Source organism: Pholcus phalangioides, unplaced genomic scaffold (genome assembly GCF_987345545.1).
Source record: "Pholcus phalangioides strain wild (caught in Gottingen) unplaced genomic scaffold, Ppha-v1.0 ptg000015l_1, whole genome shotgun sequence".
NCBI classification, from domain to species: domain Eukaryota; kingdom Metazoa; phylum Arthropoda; class Arachnida; order Araneae; family Pholcidae; genus Pholcus; species Pholcus phalangioides.
The window spans coordinates 107,757,833-107,774,280 of record NW_028301608.1 but is presented as its reverse complement, the minus strand read 5'-3'; the positions used below and the strand labels follow the sequence as shown (position 1 = coordinate 107,774,280).

General features: G+C 37.2%; 1 protein-coding gene and 1 non-coding gene across 2 annotated transcripts; one reads left to right on the top strand and one right to left on the bottom strand.

The window, feature by feature from the left end:
* The first annotated feature begins 587 nt into the window (after window positions 1-587).
* On the top strand, window positions 588-12,214 carry Fkbp14 (peptidyl-prolyl cis-trans isomerase Fkb14). The gene is made up of 4 exons (XM_089245087.1): window positions 588-946; window positions 3,390-3,535; window positions 8,053-8,183; window positions 11,446-12,214. The coding sequence occupies exons 1-4, from the start codon at window positions 753-755 to the stop codon at window positions 11,611-11,613; spliced, it is 639 nt and encodes a 212-aa protein (XP_089101213.1). The 5' UTR covers window positions 588-752; the 3' UTR covers window positions 11,614-12,214.
* TRNAA-UGC (transfer RNA alanine (anticodon UGC)) lies at window positions 3,897-3,968 on the bottom strand. The gene has a single exon. It is a non-coding gene; the product is annotated as a tRNA-Ala (tRNA).
* Window positions 12,215-16,448: the final 4,234 nt, after the last annotated feature.

Here is a 16,448-nt window from a genome sequence, read left to right as displayed (position 1 = left end):
CGAGGGATTTAAAGTTTGAAAGTATGTGAGTGACCGAAAGAATAAGGAACGGGGGTGTTCAGTGGGTCAAAAGAATGACCTGGGGGGAAGGGCAGGATCAGGTCAGTGAGCGAACGAAAGAGTAATAAAGATAGCGTGAAAGCTTGTGAGGGATCAAAATAGTGACTTAGAAAGACAAGGTCAAATTGAATGAAAAGAATGAGTGGTGCAGAAAATTCAACTGAAACGGCAGCAAAATTTGTAAAGCCCGCAGGCTTCTGGGTTGATCCGCCTCAGGGTTATATATACATAACCCAGAGGCGGATCTGAATAAATGTATAAATCTATGATCACGAATGAACTGAGCAGAATTTTTTTAAATTCAAACTTAAAAAAAAGGTTCTTATGACACAAATATGGATAGATTTTTATTATTTTTCCTTCAAAAATCTCGTCGACATTTCATTGCATCACACCACAGGCGAGTCAACGACGACTCTGCAACTTTCCGTTGTTGGGGGAGAAGCCATAAAGGCATCTTGTCCTGTATAAGTAGAATGAAAATATTGTTTCCCTGCATACGTCATTCGTTCCAGGGAAAGCAGATAATAGCAAGAACCAATCAGAATCTTACACTTAGTGCAAGGACACGTGTCCCGGCTCGAAGTGTGTTTATAACATTACTTGACACCCCCCGCCCCCTCCACAGCTGAGCGAGCACCCGCCATTCCAGTCAGCCTGAAGACAGCTAATAAACACCTCAGCTCGTAATCATGATGTCTGTGATAATTCGGCTGATGCTGGTGCTCGGCCTGATCGCCGTTTGTTCATACGCTGACCAGAGCGACGAGCTGGACATCGAGGTGCTCAAGAAACCCGAGCTATGCGATCGGAAGAGCAAGAGGGGCGATCTACTCAGCATGCATTACGTTGGCACTCTGGACGATGGAACCGAATTCGATTCCAGGTAAACAATCTTAGAAAATAATAATTAAAATACGCAATTTTGAAACAACTCGCCCCGTTAGAAATCGTACAAAATGACCTGCGGTGATGAACAAAGGTTATCATGGCCTTCGCATCATGGAGCAGTACCCCTAGGCTGGGGTCTCCGGCGCCCCCTACCCATAATTTATATCGTGATAAAGCAATAAATGATGTGAATCGTTCCGGGGCCCCTGTTAGTTTCACCCTTGAGGAGGCTTGTGTGAGATACATGAAGAAATTGCATAGTTTCATATGTGTAGAATCGACGTGGTTTTGTTTTTTGAATTTTACCATAAATTTACTACTACAGCTGTAAATGTACTTGAAAAATTGGTAAATCTATTCGTGTCGCTAGTAGTGTATTTACAGGGAGGCGAAGTCAGCTCTAGTCCAGGGAGGGGGGGGGGGAGCGATTGCCCCCTCCCAATAGACAGTTAATATGGGGATGAATTTCTCTTGTCCCCATAAAAGATGATTCGGGATGATCCAATGCACTTGCACAATAACTTGCTTCTCTGACACATCTCTGCATTCATCCCATTCACAGCTGAAGATGTCTGTTTGCTCCATTTGCAGCTGTGCATATGTCTCCATTCCATTTGCAGCTAAAGATGCTAGTGTCCACTCCATTTGTAACTGAAGATATGTCTCCGCTCCATTTACAACAAAAGATGCTCATCTCTGTCCCATTCACAGCTGGAATGTAAGATGTCTGCCTTTGCTCAGGCATGGGTCGAGTGGGGGGATATAAACAATCGCCCCTCCTAAGAGCCAAATAATACGGGGAAATTTGTCTGTCCTGTAAAGTACAGGATGGCTCTAAAGGTACATCCACACTTGTATACAAGTTGATGAACAAATCGCTGAACTTTGTGGAGCAACAAGTTGCGCAACACGTCTATCAACTTTATCATGCCTCCAGATGCATTCAGCCTACATCATGGACAGTGAAGTTGCCGCCTGTGGCATCACTAGTTATGCAGTAATTGTTTTTAATGAGCATAAAAGAAAGAAAAACATTGGTGGATATGGAATATATTAGCATATGGTCTTAAATTTGCGATAAAATGTATTGAAAGATTAAAAGTAGACAATATTTCAGTTTCTGATACTTTACTCTTCTAACTCTGACAGATTTTGAAGAACTACTACAAATGGTTGGAAGCAAAATATCAAAAGCAGAAACGCCATTTAGAGAAACCATACCAGCTTCTCGTAGGCTAGTAATAATACTTGGTTTCTTGGCAAGTGGCGATTCATTTACTAGCCTCTTGTACACTTTTGAAACAAGTTATTTCACAGTTTGGTCCAGAAGTTTAAGAACCTCTGCTTTATAACAAAGATGAGTATTTTTTTTTTTCAGCCATGTCCCAATTTAGACCATTTTCAGTGCTTGTGCCACTCTAAAATTTTTTAGACCTATGCCATGTGACCTATTTTAACTAAACATAATTACAGTAAAACCTTGTTAAGTCGTCATTTTTCTTCAGGTCCTTCCTGACTGAAATATTTTCCGTAACGAGCTTGAGGCAACCAGCGATAAATGGCACCTTCATTTCCAAAACAACTCATTAATGGCAGTAAATTGCTTATAGCAATATGGCCAGAGTTGGTGTGCGGTGAGAAGTATGGCAAAATGCATAGTAGTCATCAACAGTGCAGCGGCAGCGTTGGCACACTCTGGAAAGGCACATCCAGTTCATATTAAGGAGGATTCAGTTAGCATACTGACACTTGTTGATGCCTTAACATTGAAATCTGTAATGATTTGAGGCAATCAGATATATTTACACATCTATCTTGTGAAACAATTCGTGTAAGCGGTTGATGGTCTCATTCTTTCAGGGTCTTTTTCTGCTCGCATGTCTGTAAGAGATTTGATGTTTTTCCAGATTTCTTATATTCACAGTACGATCTTGCTATGGTGGTTTACGAAAATCCAAATTTCATCTCAATCTCGGAAATGCTGTGAACCATATCACAAACGCTGACCATTAAGCCATGTTCAGAGTTAAATCGTGATAACCTGTCATTTTAGCAGCAGAAACAGATCTGACAGTTTCCCCAGCTACCTGTTGTCTTATATAAATGATGCTGCCCACATTAACTTAAATGTTTATTTGTTCCATTTCTCCCTTATTTGCATATGCTCATGTGTTCCAGTTTTCTGTCTTGACAAATTTTAAATACAACTTTTCATCTTTATTGAAAAGAGGTTACCATTTCCAAAAGATCACAAAGATGTGGAGCTTTCGATCTTGTTTTTGATGTGTACTATTTTTATGGTGACAGTAATAACTCTTTTTACAAGAATTTTCTCTTTTTAAACGTTCTGTATGTGAAAATATTTATTTTTTTACACACACATATATATGTGTATATATATGTATGTATGTGTGAACAAATTTTTTTTTGTTTCTTAGCTATGAAAGGAAAGAGCCCTTCCAATTCCAAATTGGTATCGGTCAGGTCATAAAAGGATGGGATCAAGGTCTGTTGGACATGTGTGTCGGCGAAATGCGTAGGCTGTCAATACCTTCTTATCTGGCTTATGGAGAAACTGGTGCTGGTGAGTATAGGTTGTGTTTATTTCATCATTTGGGTTATTTTTATTTTATGTGGTTGCTTCCAATGTTTCTGAATTTTGTAGGCTTGCATGAATTGAAAATCCGAGTTTTTAATAAGGAAATTATGCATGATTTAGATATTTGTTCTCTATACAGAATAATGTATTTCTTCCATTATAGTGAGAGATCACTATCACTGGGAAAATTATCATTGTTAGAGGTGGGACGAATATTTGGATGCTGTTTGGTATTTGATCCTTTTACCGAATATCAGGTTCTGCTGAATAATGCTTATGTACAACAGATACAGGAAACTGGCTAAGTGAGAAGATATCGATGTTTCAGGAAAGGAAAATTTATCTCTGCCCTCACGGGGACGTGAACCCCGGTCTCTCATTTGCAAGACGAATACTCTACCAACTAAGCTATGAAGACAGATACAATTTCCTCTCTCTGGAGCATATGTATATGCTGAATGGCTCTATGCAATGGACGGTGGCAGCATTCTACTAATAGCTCGCAAATGGCATGAGGGCCACCAAATGGTGGTATGACAGGTGGTTAATAGTTTCCTGTATATGTCGTATTAACAAGGGAGAGTGACGTCTGTCATCAAATGCTTATGTATTGAGCCAAATATCTGTGCAAAAATCTATGTACAACAAACTAGTTTTGAAAAATTATATTAATTGGAATTGTTTCCCATAAATTAATAATTTACTGATTATATTTTTATTGTGTGGTGTATATCTCTTTCTATAAGAGACATTATGTTAGGGAGAATTTCTAGGATAGGGAAAACATAAAACTGAAAATAGAATCGCATTACAACAAGGTGGAAGTGAGCTTGAATTATATACACAAGTTCACTAACTGAAGGATGTACTTAGCCAAGATACATTAAGTTACTGTGAAAGAGGCAAGAAACATCTAAAGAGGGGGAAAATGTCATAAATTTTATGATTCATTACTAGTTGAAAGTAAATAATGGTTGATATTTTCTTAATTACGTTATGCAATAATATTATGTAAGTAGTATTAAAATATAATGTATCGTCATTAAATTTGATTGTCAGAGTATCGTAGCAATAAAAATCTTTCAATTACCAGTATTTTTTATTTATATAAATAATAAATTTCACAATCAAAGTTCAATATCATTCATTTCAAAAATTACCAATAGTTTCATTTAAAAAAAACAATTTTAATTATAATTGTGATGTACTTTGAGAAAATTTATCTGTCCACAGAATATTTGATATTCGGCCAAAACATTACCCGAATATTCAGTTATATTTGACCAAATCACTATTTAGCCCATCCCTAGTCATTGTAACAAATTTGTTATTATAAGCAAGTTTTATTTATTTTTTAGCTCTGTCAGGTTATAAATTGTAGAAAACACTCAGAATTATAATCATTCTAATGTTAGTTGAATGAGTAGGACTCTAGTCTGAAATATTAGACAAACTGAACATACTTTTTTTATATTTTTAGATGTTTGACAACTACTTGTTGAAGAAAGATTCTCATTTTAAGCTGCACTTATTATATTAGACTGTAAATATCATCTGTAGAATTATGTTTCACCTGCACATTTCTTTTCTTCAAAATTGTCCCTAATCTGAATGCATGTCAGATTTGGTGATAAATATTACCCCGAAAGCAGAATGTTTTGCATTGTTCTGCAACAAGCCCTCGGCTGACTGGAAATGTTCTGCGGTAAAAATTCCCATAATAGTGTTTTCTTGCACTTTTTCTTAAAATACTTCCATATTGTTCTGCAGTAGTGGTTATTGTTCTGCGACGTGCGTCACAGATTTTGGCATATTCTGCTTTGAGGAATATTACCCCCCCTCCCCCCCACCATATATGGGGGCGTACCCAAAAGTAACCGGAATTGCCTTATGGCAAGCGGAACATCATTAGTAAGTACACTGAAGAGCCAAAAAAACTGGTTCACCTGCCTAATATTGTGTAGAGCCCCCGCGAGCACGAAGTGCCGCAACATGACGTGGCATGGACTCGACTAATGTCTGAAGTAGTGCTGGAGGTACACCACGAATCCTGCAGGGCTGTCCATAAATCCGTAGGAGTAAGAGGGGGTGGAGATCTCTTCTGAACAGCACATTGCAAGGCATCCCAGATATGTTCAATAATGTTCATGTGTGGGGATTTTGGTGGCCAGCAGAAGTGTCTAAAGTCAGAAGAGTGTTGCTGGAGCCACTTTGTAGCAATTCTGGACGTGTGGGGGTGTCCCATTGTCCTGCTGAAACTGTCCAAGTCCATCGGAATGCGCAATGGACATAAATGGGTGCAGGTGGTCAGACAGGATGCTTACGTACCTGTCACCTGTCAGAGTCGTATCTAGACGTATCAGGGGTCCCATATCACGCCAACTGCACACGCCCCATACCATCACAGAGCCTCCACCAGCTTGAACAGTCCCCTGTTGACATGTAGGGTCCATGGATTCATTAGGTTATCTCCATACCCGTACACATCCATCAGCTCAAAGCAATTGGAACTGAGACTCTTTCAGACCAGGCAACGTGTTTCTAGTCCTCAACAGTCCAATGTCGGTGTTGTCGGGCCCAGGCGAGGCGTAAAGCTTTGTGTCATGTAGTCATCAAGGGTACACGAGTGCGGCTCCGAAAGCCCATATTGATGATGTTTTGTTGAATGGTTTGCACGCTGACACTTGTTGATGGCCCAGCACTGAAATTTGCAGCAATTTGCGGAAGGGTTGCACGTCTGTCACGTTTAATGATTCTCGTCAGTCGTCGTTGGTCCTGTTCTTGCATGATCTTTTTCCGGCCACAGCGATGTCGTAGATTTAATTTTTTCCGGATACCTGATATTCACGGTACACTCGTGAAATGGTCATACGTGAAAATCCAAATTTCATCGCTACCTCAGAGATGCTATGTCCCATCTCTCGTACGCCGACTATATCACCACGTTCAAACTCACTTAAATCTTGATAACCTGCCATTGTAGCAGCAGTAACCGATCTAACAACTATGCCAGACACTTGTGTTATGTAGGCGTTGCTGACCGCAGCGCCGTACTCTGATTGGTTGTTACTCTTTATTTGCATACGCATGCCTGTACCAGTTTTTTTGGCTCTTCAGTTTAGTTCTTCTATTAGGTAAGCGTAAAGATACTCCTCCTGAGCCAATGTGCCGAGTGCCATTGTGGTGTCCATAAATTTTTTCATTTAAGCTGCTTAGCTTTTTTTTTCATTTTTGATCATGGAAGACTTATGTGAACAGTCGGGTCTGTGAAGTTTTGCTTCCTGTTAGGGAAAAAAAGCAGCGGAAATTGTGTTGGGATGTTAGAAACGCTTAAGCTGATGCTGCTATGGATAAAACGCAAGTAAACAGATGGTTCCTCCATTTCAATGAAGGTGAAATGTCGACTGATGACCAAGCTAGCTGCTAAAAAGTTTGCACAATAGTATGCACAGAAAAAAACTGGATTTGTGAGAAACAGGTTTTTGCATCATGACAATGCTCTGTTTCAAACTTCCTTCGCAGTGCACCAATTCATTAACAAGAAACACTATGATTGCAGTGTGTCACCCAGCCTATTCACCTGACTTAGCTCCATAGCACTTCTCTTTATTCCTTTGGGTGAAGCTACTATCACTTCACTATGGTAGCATCATACAGTTTTTGAAACTCTGGCATAGACATTATGTGAATCCCTTGCAACTCAGTTTTTACTATACTTGATTTTTTTTTTTTTTGAAAATCAATTTGTGAAAAATACCTTAGTAACCTCACCTCGAATTTGGTTAACCAAGGCTCTGATAATCAGTATCTTACTGTATTTGATTGATGAAATTCAGAGAGTTTCTTTATCCCTAAAAAAGATGGCAATTTTGAGTGAGATATAAAAAAAAATATTGTTTTAGATAAACTGTATCGAGTGCAGTGATACCTTCAGCTAATGAAGATAATTTGTCCCGGAATCGGATTCAATAGCTGAAACACGATTTCTCAAAGGTTTCTATAGAAAACTGATTTAATTAGTTCCAGGTACTACCCAAAATTTGAAGGTGATATATATATGAACTGACATCATCGTGCCCCACCCCCCAGACTTTCAAGTCTATCTTCACTTATGACTTCCTGTTAGTTGAATTTTTCATTTTGCATGAAATGCTTCAAAACTTTGAAAAAGTTAAGTGGAGGTGCATCTGGAAAAAGATTCTAAGGTGGACATAAGTTGATTGGGCTCACTTGGCAGTGATTCTGATGATGATTGGGCGGAAACACCGTTCACACGTGGCTGTTTTGGGTTAGAATATGTATTCATATCAATGAAAATGTTGTTAACCGTATTCATTAGCCAAGACAGAAAAATCTTCATTAGCTAAAAAATTCATAAGCCGAGGCGTTTGTTAGCTAAGATATCACTGTATTCTTGTAGTAAAATTTTGCTGTGCAGTATATTTAGGTTTGTGTTAGAAACTGAATTGTTCTTGTCCATTAAATTTTTTTAATCCTCACAGGAGAAAGGATCCCCCCAAATGCTGCTCTGATATTCAAGGCTGAATTGCTGAAGATTGAAGATGGCCCAGCACCAGTGAATGTGTTTAAGGATATTGATGCTGACAATGATCAGATGCTGTCTAGGGAAGAGGTAAAGTTTCTGATTTGACATTCTTTTGTTGTAATAATCGCAAGTAAATCCGGCTGATATTGCTCTATTTTTTTAAAAAGTGGATGAAAACCTTTGGTAATTTAGTTGGTTGATGCGATAGCAAATTTCCGAATGTGGCAAGTTCACAATCTGATGCAATTTTATGGCATTATATTTTCAAATTTTTTAACAAATAATGTGATTTTCATGTATTCTAAAGATTTCAGCATGATCCGCCCAGCAATTTGTTAGTGTTAGTAAACATCCATGCCGAAACTGGGATTTGAACCCAAATCGGCACAGTGAGAGGCTAGTTCCCTATCCACTCGACTGCCAGGCAGCAACCTAGAGTTTTCCAAGTCATTTTGTGTTTTTGGGGAATTTTGATGTAAATTTTTTTGAATACTAAATTGGTAATGTTTGCCATAAATATGTCACCTGGGATGTCACTCGATTTTACGAACCTTTAATTTATGAACTATACATGTTTTATGAACAGTCCTTCGAGTCCTGAAAAATATGACAATTTATTTGAATATCTTTCCCATTTACAAACTTTCAATTTTACTAACTAATTGTTCAAGTTCATAAAAATGAGCACAGATTGTATAAGCTGTACTCTTAGAAAGATTAAAAGAAGGGTTGTTTAGTAAAAAAAAAGCTACGGTTTTTTGCAAATGCTTCTTGCAACCTCAGACTGATACAATCAGCGACTTACTGCCAAAAAAACAAGGAACACTAAAGTGTTTGTCTCAGAACATGTGACTTTGTTTAACACTATACACCAGGGCTGGACAAATCTCATTACTCCATGACAACTAAAAAATTGCTACTTGCACCTAAAATTTCCTTTTGTGTAATTACTAAATTACAGGTTGAAACGAGACCCAAAATTTTTAGAATGTAGCAGCATCTCCGCCAACATGAAAGAGGGTCACTATGCCCTGAAATAGTCAAAAGAAGCATTATTTCAGACCTTTTTTCTTTGGGTAAAATTTTTTTCTGTTACCTAAATAATTTTTGTTATTTATCCAACCTTGCTATACAGTTTTTTTGGGGAAAAATACATTAAACGTGTTGCCAGCTTTACTAATTGTTTCTTTGGACCATGCTTATTACTGTAGCAAAGCGTTAATAAGCATGTTTTAAGAGAAAACAACCACCAATGAGATATTCTTTAATCCGGTTGATACCCATTAAGTAGTGATCTTACTGAATTTTTACTTTGCGAAAATGCTTTAACACGTATAAAAAAAACTGATTTTTCAGGCTGAAAATTTGAATGAAAAAAGTTTTACAAATACAACGCCACAACAGGCAAATTGTCCAACGAGGTGGCTGACTTAAGAACATCATGGATCTACTGCTACACCACACATGCCCCCCTCCCCCCGCGGAACCCCCAACGAATCGGTACATGCGGGAATGTGCGTGTAGTGAAACCTGACGTGAAGTTTTTTGTTTCTCTGTAATGCTTGTTATGTGTAGTGCTGTCATCTGCCACCAGTTTTTCAAACTATGAGTGAAGTGTTATGATTGAATGATTTATCGTTGTAGGACTGTTGCTCTCTGTGGCGAGACTTTTTTAACGGGGAGATCGGCTCGCATTTGCGCCTTGAAGTTGGGAACCACAGAAAACCAACTTCAGCCGACCACCACTGTGGGGTTCGAACCCGGGTATACGCCATCCTTTACAATCACTTCACACTATCACTTTTTCACACCATTCCATGTTAACCCAGCTGCAAACATCACTAATTGTTGGCTTCCTGACTTTTCCTGTTGGTGTTTGGTTGGCATCAACATCTTGCTGTGTTGAATATTGCAAGTTATGAATATGCAAGTTTCAAGGAATTGAGTAATTTGGTAATGCAGTGCAACCTCTAAATGGATATCTAACGGGATAAAAAAACATGTTGACTTAAGTGGATGTCAATTTAGCAAGATTTTATTTTATTCCACATTTAGCAATTTTTTAAAATTGTTTACGTATGTATATGCACCTGTATATTGTTGAACTATATTCTATCATCCACACAAATTCATGAAATGTTTTGACGTCCAATTTTCTATTAAAAGTTTTTTTTTTTTTTTATTGAGAATAAATACATCCTGAATTAGGTGAGTGAAAGCGTATTTTGATTGCTGGAAAATCTGTTATTTGGAAGTGAGCAGTGCGATTGTCCAAAATAACTTTCCTCTTCTCACTTAAAATGTTTCGATCTAGCTTTCTCCATTATCTCTTGCTTGAAAATTTCAGAAACAATTCACATTTGTCTGTAGCTTTCGTAGTCTACAGGTTGAGCTTTCAGTTTTCAAACAGGGAAATAACGGAAGTAACCCTGTCCAAAAGTAAAGGGAATTACAGGGCCCCTAAAGCAGAATATGCGAATTCTGCGATGTACATCGCAGAACAATCAGTGCTATTGCAGAACAATCTGGAAGAATTTTAAGAAAAATGTAGAAAACAGTATTATGGGAACTGCAGAACATTTCCAGTCAATCGAGGGCTTATTGCAGAACAATGCAGAACATTCTCCTTTGGGGTACAGGGCCATAACTAGTGGGGGGGGGGAAGACTCTGCCCCAGTTTTAAAATTTTGTGGACGGCAGTTTTAGGCGGGAACAAAGAACACTATTATAAAATTATTGAATTTTAAAGTTGTGGGGGCGGGAAAATGTTTGTCTTGAGTGGCTGAGTCATGTTTGCCCTAGGCAGCAAAAATCCTAGTTATGACCCTAGGGAAATATATCTTTGACACACAAATCAATAAAGCACAACTCTGGTCTGTCGCCATGGGCAAATTGCTACTGAGTGAGTTGTGCCGGAAGTGTGAGTGTGTGTGTGTGTGTACCTGAAAGTCTGAGTGCATTTATAGTGTTGTCTGATTTTTCAGTGCTGCCATCTATGTTTCAGAAGTGAAGTATAATGCTTGAATATTTTCACTGTTTGTAGGCCTGTTGCTCTCTGTGGAAAGATTTTTTAACCGGGGGAGAGGATTGCATTTGCGCCTCAAAGTTTCGAACCACAGAAAACTAACTTCAGCCAACCACCATTGTGAGGTTCGAACCCGGTTCCTTGCGATGCGAGTCGTCACTATGGCACTTGACCACAACAGTGGCAACTGTATAAGCTGTGGCTTTATCGCTGTGATTATCGAGGAATTCAGTTTTTTGATTTTTGGGCTGCATAGTAAGATTATATTAATTTATTTGTGTAGCTCTGTGAAATTAAAGTTTTTTCTCCTTTTTCCATAAATAGATGAGCGATTACCTAAAGAAACAAATACCAGCAGCAATGGAAGCAGGAGCTACAGATCTTCCAGATCAGGATAAACTTGTCGAAGATATCTTCCAGCATGAAGATAAGGACAAAAATGGTTTCATATCGCATGAAGAATTCAGTGGACCTAAACATGACGAGCTTTAATTGACGTTTCAAAAGAAAGATCAGCTTTGAGAGAGAAAGAAAACACTTTTTGATGTGTGGGAGAAGAAAGTATTTATATTTATACATTTTTATACAGGTTTCAGTGTTTTGGATTGATATAACTTGTTGAGAATTTCGCTTGAAGCGAGTATCATTACTTATTTTCTTCATTTTATTTTTTCCATTAATTTGAGGGCGTTTTTTCCCCCCTCTTTGAGTTTGAAAAAAATGCATATCTTTTTTGATGGGGCGGGCTTCAATTAAAAAAAATTTTTTTTTGACATTCCAGAGAAATATATGGATGTGAGCTTATCGTTCATATTTTGAAACCTGTGAGTGTGATAGAATAAATTGTCACAGTATATGTGTGTGTTCATGGATTGTTTTATGGTTCGATACCTGTATTTATATGAAGAAAAAAAAACAACAAATAAATGTATTTGGTTTATATAAAACATGACTTAACCGTTACTGACTTAAATCTGTGTTAGAGAATGTGTGTACCCAGTGAGTCATACTAGGGTTAGCACGATGTAATCACTGTATCACCTTGTATCAAGTTTCCTTTGTTTTTACAATAAATTGGTATTGTTCATTATGATTTTAGTAGCCCATTTCTTATATTTGTTTCATCACCTTTTCTGTGTCTTTGGAACCCAGATAGTTGAAGAGCCCTGTGTTTTTGCTGAGTAGTAAAAACACAGGACAAAAGTAGACATTGGGGGTGGGGGGGTTGTGAATTAAAACTTGTACTCATTCTTTTCTGAAATTATGTGTATTCATAGTGTCATCATTGCAAACATTCGTAGTAGTAGTGGCATTGATATGGTAAATGTGATAAATGCGGTTATTATACATAATCACCAAGTATTTTGGTAAGTTCGATCAAATTTCACTTTTACCTATGATTATGCATAGCGCCCAAGCATCATTGGTAAATTTAATAATTAAAAAAATTATCACTTTTACTGGTGATTATGCATAATACCCAAATGTCACTGCATTGGTAAACATGATAAATCATATTTAGAGAAAGATATACTCTCCATTTGTTAATACATATATGCTGAAGAAAAGCTGTCTAATTTCGTAAAGATACTGATTTTTGGAAAAGTTTTCATCTCTACCCCTACCAGGACTCACAAACTCGGGTCCCTCAAATACCAGTCAAGTGCTCTACCAACTAAGCTATAGTGACAGACAGAATATTTAACCAATGAGCACACACATATATATATATAAATCTTACTATATGATATGCTACACATAATTTACACATGTATTATATCGGGATATGATCAAAAAATTTATATCGTTAGAACCATATTTATCACACATACTAGACTCATTTAGATTTTTTTCAAATTAATGTTACATTAGGGTATTATGCATAACCACAGATAAAGGTGATAAATTTTAAGTATTTCATGCATGGGGGGGGGGGTAAATCTGATTTAAATAAAATTCAAGAACCACACTTATGGTTTCAGGAGCTATAATTAACTCAATCGACTCGCATAAGTAGGAGCTGTATTTTTTTTTTTTGGATCCTTCAGAAACAACTCCCCGTGTTCCACAGAGTATGCCACGAGGCTTACAAACGTAAGTAACATCAACAAACATATACTGTACAAGAAACTCAAAATTGCAATACAGCAAAATACAAAAAAAAAAAAGGAAAAATCAGATCAGTATACAAATATAAATACAACGCCACAACAGGCAAAATGCCCAACGAGGTGGCTGATAAAAAGATGCCCATAAAAATATGGTTGTCATATGTTTCAAAAATACAGCAACCCAATTAAAAATGCAATTAACACAAATTACAAACAATATATACACATGATAAAATATTATACAATGCCCATAAAGAATACTTATGGTTGTCTTATTCTAAGAATGGATAGCTTCTCGATTTACCCCAACATGTTTATCGTATTTCTTTTTAAACGTGTCAATTGTGTTATAATTTACTACCTCCGGGGGTAAGCTATTCCATTTATTAACAACCCTATTGGAGAAAAATTCCCTGCGACACCATAACCTTGCATTGTCCCTCACCAATCGATACTGGTGTCCCCTTGTAAAAGCAGTCGATTGGCGGTGTACTAAAAGTTCATGGTCCATCCTATCCATCCCATTGAAAATTTTGAACACTTCGATCATATCTCCTCGACACCTGCGTTCATCCAATGTAAACATATTCAAAAAATGAAGTCTTTCTTCATAACTCAAGCCCTGTGTGCCAATAAGGACACGCGTAGCTCTTCTCTGCACCCCTTCAACCAAGTCTATGTCCCTCTGTAGGTATGGTCTCCAAAACCTTACAGCATACTCCAGTCCAGGACGAACTAAGCCTCGAAAAAGCGGAAGAATGACTTTAGGAGAACGCGAAGAGACCTTTTTGAAAATGAGACCAAGTATTCTATTCGCTTTTTTGACAACCGCTGAACAATGTTCAGAAAACTTATGTCGCTCGTCAATGAGAATTCCCAAATCGGTGACTCTAGTTGCATCCGGGATAGTAACACCATTCAACTCGTAAGAGAACCTTGGGTTGTTCGAACCAAAATGAGCGACCATGCACTTATCTACGCTAAACGTCATGCTCCATTCATTTGCCCATGCTGCAATCTTGTTTAAGTTGGTCTGGAGCAACTCCCTATCGCTTTCATTTCCGATTACCCCCATTAGCTTCACATCATCTGCGAATTTGCTAGTAATTCCATCGATACCCTGATCGAGTTTGTCGATAAAAAGTGAAAAAAGTATGGGGCCAAGGACACTTCCCATATGTACAATAACAATATACGAATGCAATTCGAAGCGCAATATTGCATCAGTGAATGCCATATGGTATCAATGCAATGAAAAAAAAAAAAAAAAAAAAATTATACACATACATGAATAGAAAAATATACCCACACATAAGTATATATATATATACACACACATATACACACATACACAAATATATATAGAGATAGTGAGAAAAGATAAAATTAAAAAAAAAAAAATAAATAAAATAATAATAAATAAAAAAAAATAATAATAATAAATAAAAAGGAATTAATACTAAATAAAAATTTTGATTAATTATTCAAGAATCGAAAATAGCACTTGCAAGGAAAATGAGAATGTACACAAGTACACATTGTATATACAAAATAAAATAGAAACCAATTATTTTTTCACAAAGATATTTTGTACATATGTTTTTAGAATGCGAAGGACTTCCTTTGATCTGACCAAATCGGACAATGCAGGCGGCCAAGAAATAGACAGTTTCTTAAGTTCTTTTCTGAAATGAACCCTCTCCTTCGTTAGATTTTTGCATGACAGAAGAAGATGCATAGGATCTTCTTCATTGGTTCCACATATACACAGCGAACTACTGGCAAGTTTCATTCTCGCGAGATAACTTTGAAAATTCCCATGCCCAGTAATAAATTGGGTCAGATGGAAATTTGTGGAGAAATGGTAACACTTCATTCTCGCCGGAATCGAAGGGAAGAATTTCTTTACCGGCCTGGCATTTTTGGAACTGACATATTCTGTGTTCCATTGATGGATTGATTTGTGTCGATACACATATTTATAGTCAGATTTTGGGACTTTCACATTTTCTATGACATTCAGAAGTGTAGCAGACCGTGTGAGATCATCTGCCCTCTCATTCCCAGTGATGCCACAGTGACTTCGAAGGAGCTGTATTTAAAGTCGAATTTGGTTTGATTTAAGGGACTGCAAAAAACTTTAATTATCCGAAATTTGATAAATGATTCATCAATATAGGACAACTGTACTTTCACAAACTCAATAATTATAAAAATGTATATTGTGAATGCTATATCATTCATCATACCTGTAGAAAATTTAAATTATGAAAACTATTTCATTTGTAATTGTGGTTTTCAAGTTTCAATAGTGTTATTTTTATAACATCTGTAGCTTCTGCGAATGTTATTCATATTGCTTTCTTATATTCGCTTGCATCCTCTTGATTAGAAGATTCAATGTGAATTTATTTTCTATTTCACCAGTGTCTGTATCTTTGAGGCAACCACGGTTTTTTTCCCTTGGAGTTGAACAAGCGTGTGAGCCTTGGTTGGACATGGTGAAAATTTTGCTAAGCTGCATGCATGTTTTAAAATAAGCTAACAATAACGTTAGAGAGGCATGAATTTCAACATATTTTACTTTACAACGGGACTGGGATTTCTGCACTCCCACTTCTAAACATTCCTTTTGTGCAGAGATTGCCACACTCACACAGACTTTGGTATTGCCTGAGTAGAGTGGCATTTGCATATGCTCTTGGCAGGTGTTAATGAAGAACTGGTAAAGCTCCAGCTGCCCACAGAAAGACAAAAGCTAGGTGTTGAAACTGGTAACAAAAATATTTCTTCTTGCTTAGAGCCACAACAAAAAATTCTGTTGATTGTAATTTTCTCAATGTTGGATGCATGTTATATATTTTGGAAAAGATCAGTAAACCATGGAATAAAGAAAGAGATGACCAAAATTTAGCCAAAAATTCTGAGAAAACAAATTTTGCAAGTGACATTATCCAAGTTCGCCTGCACTTGTACTAGGATTTATCATATTTTTACCTGTTCAAATTTTTTTTAGAGGTGTCTTGTTTTTTCTAACATTTTCTGTTTCGTTTGGCTTCCTAGATATCACGATTTACATATATACTAGAGCCAATGAAAATAATTCATAATCGCATTTATTTACACAGATACCTAAACCAGAGCTTTTGATATTTTCTTCTCGTCAAACAGTCAACGACCTATCTTTCCTCAGCTCGACCTTACAACCCGATGCAA

What these genes read in the sequence shown, in the direction of transcription:
- Fkbp14 (XM_089245087.1), top strand. Translation starts at nt 753, where the DNA reads ATGATGTCTGTGATAATTCGGCTGATGCTGGTGCTCGGCCTGATCGCC. An exon ending in GGAACCGAATTCGATTCCAG is followed by an intron (nt 947 to 3,389) that starts GTAAACAATCTT and finishes TTTGTTTCTTAG; the next exon opens with CTATGAAAGGAAAGAGCCCT. An exon ending in TTATGGAGAAACTGGTGCTG is followed by an intron (nt 3,536 to 8,052) that starts GTGAGTATAGGT and finishes TAATCCTCACAG; the next exon opens with GAGAAAGGATCCCCCCAAAT.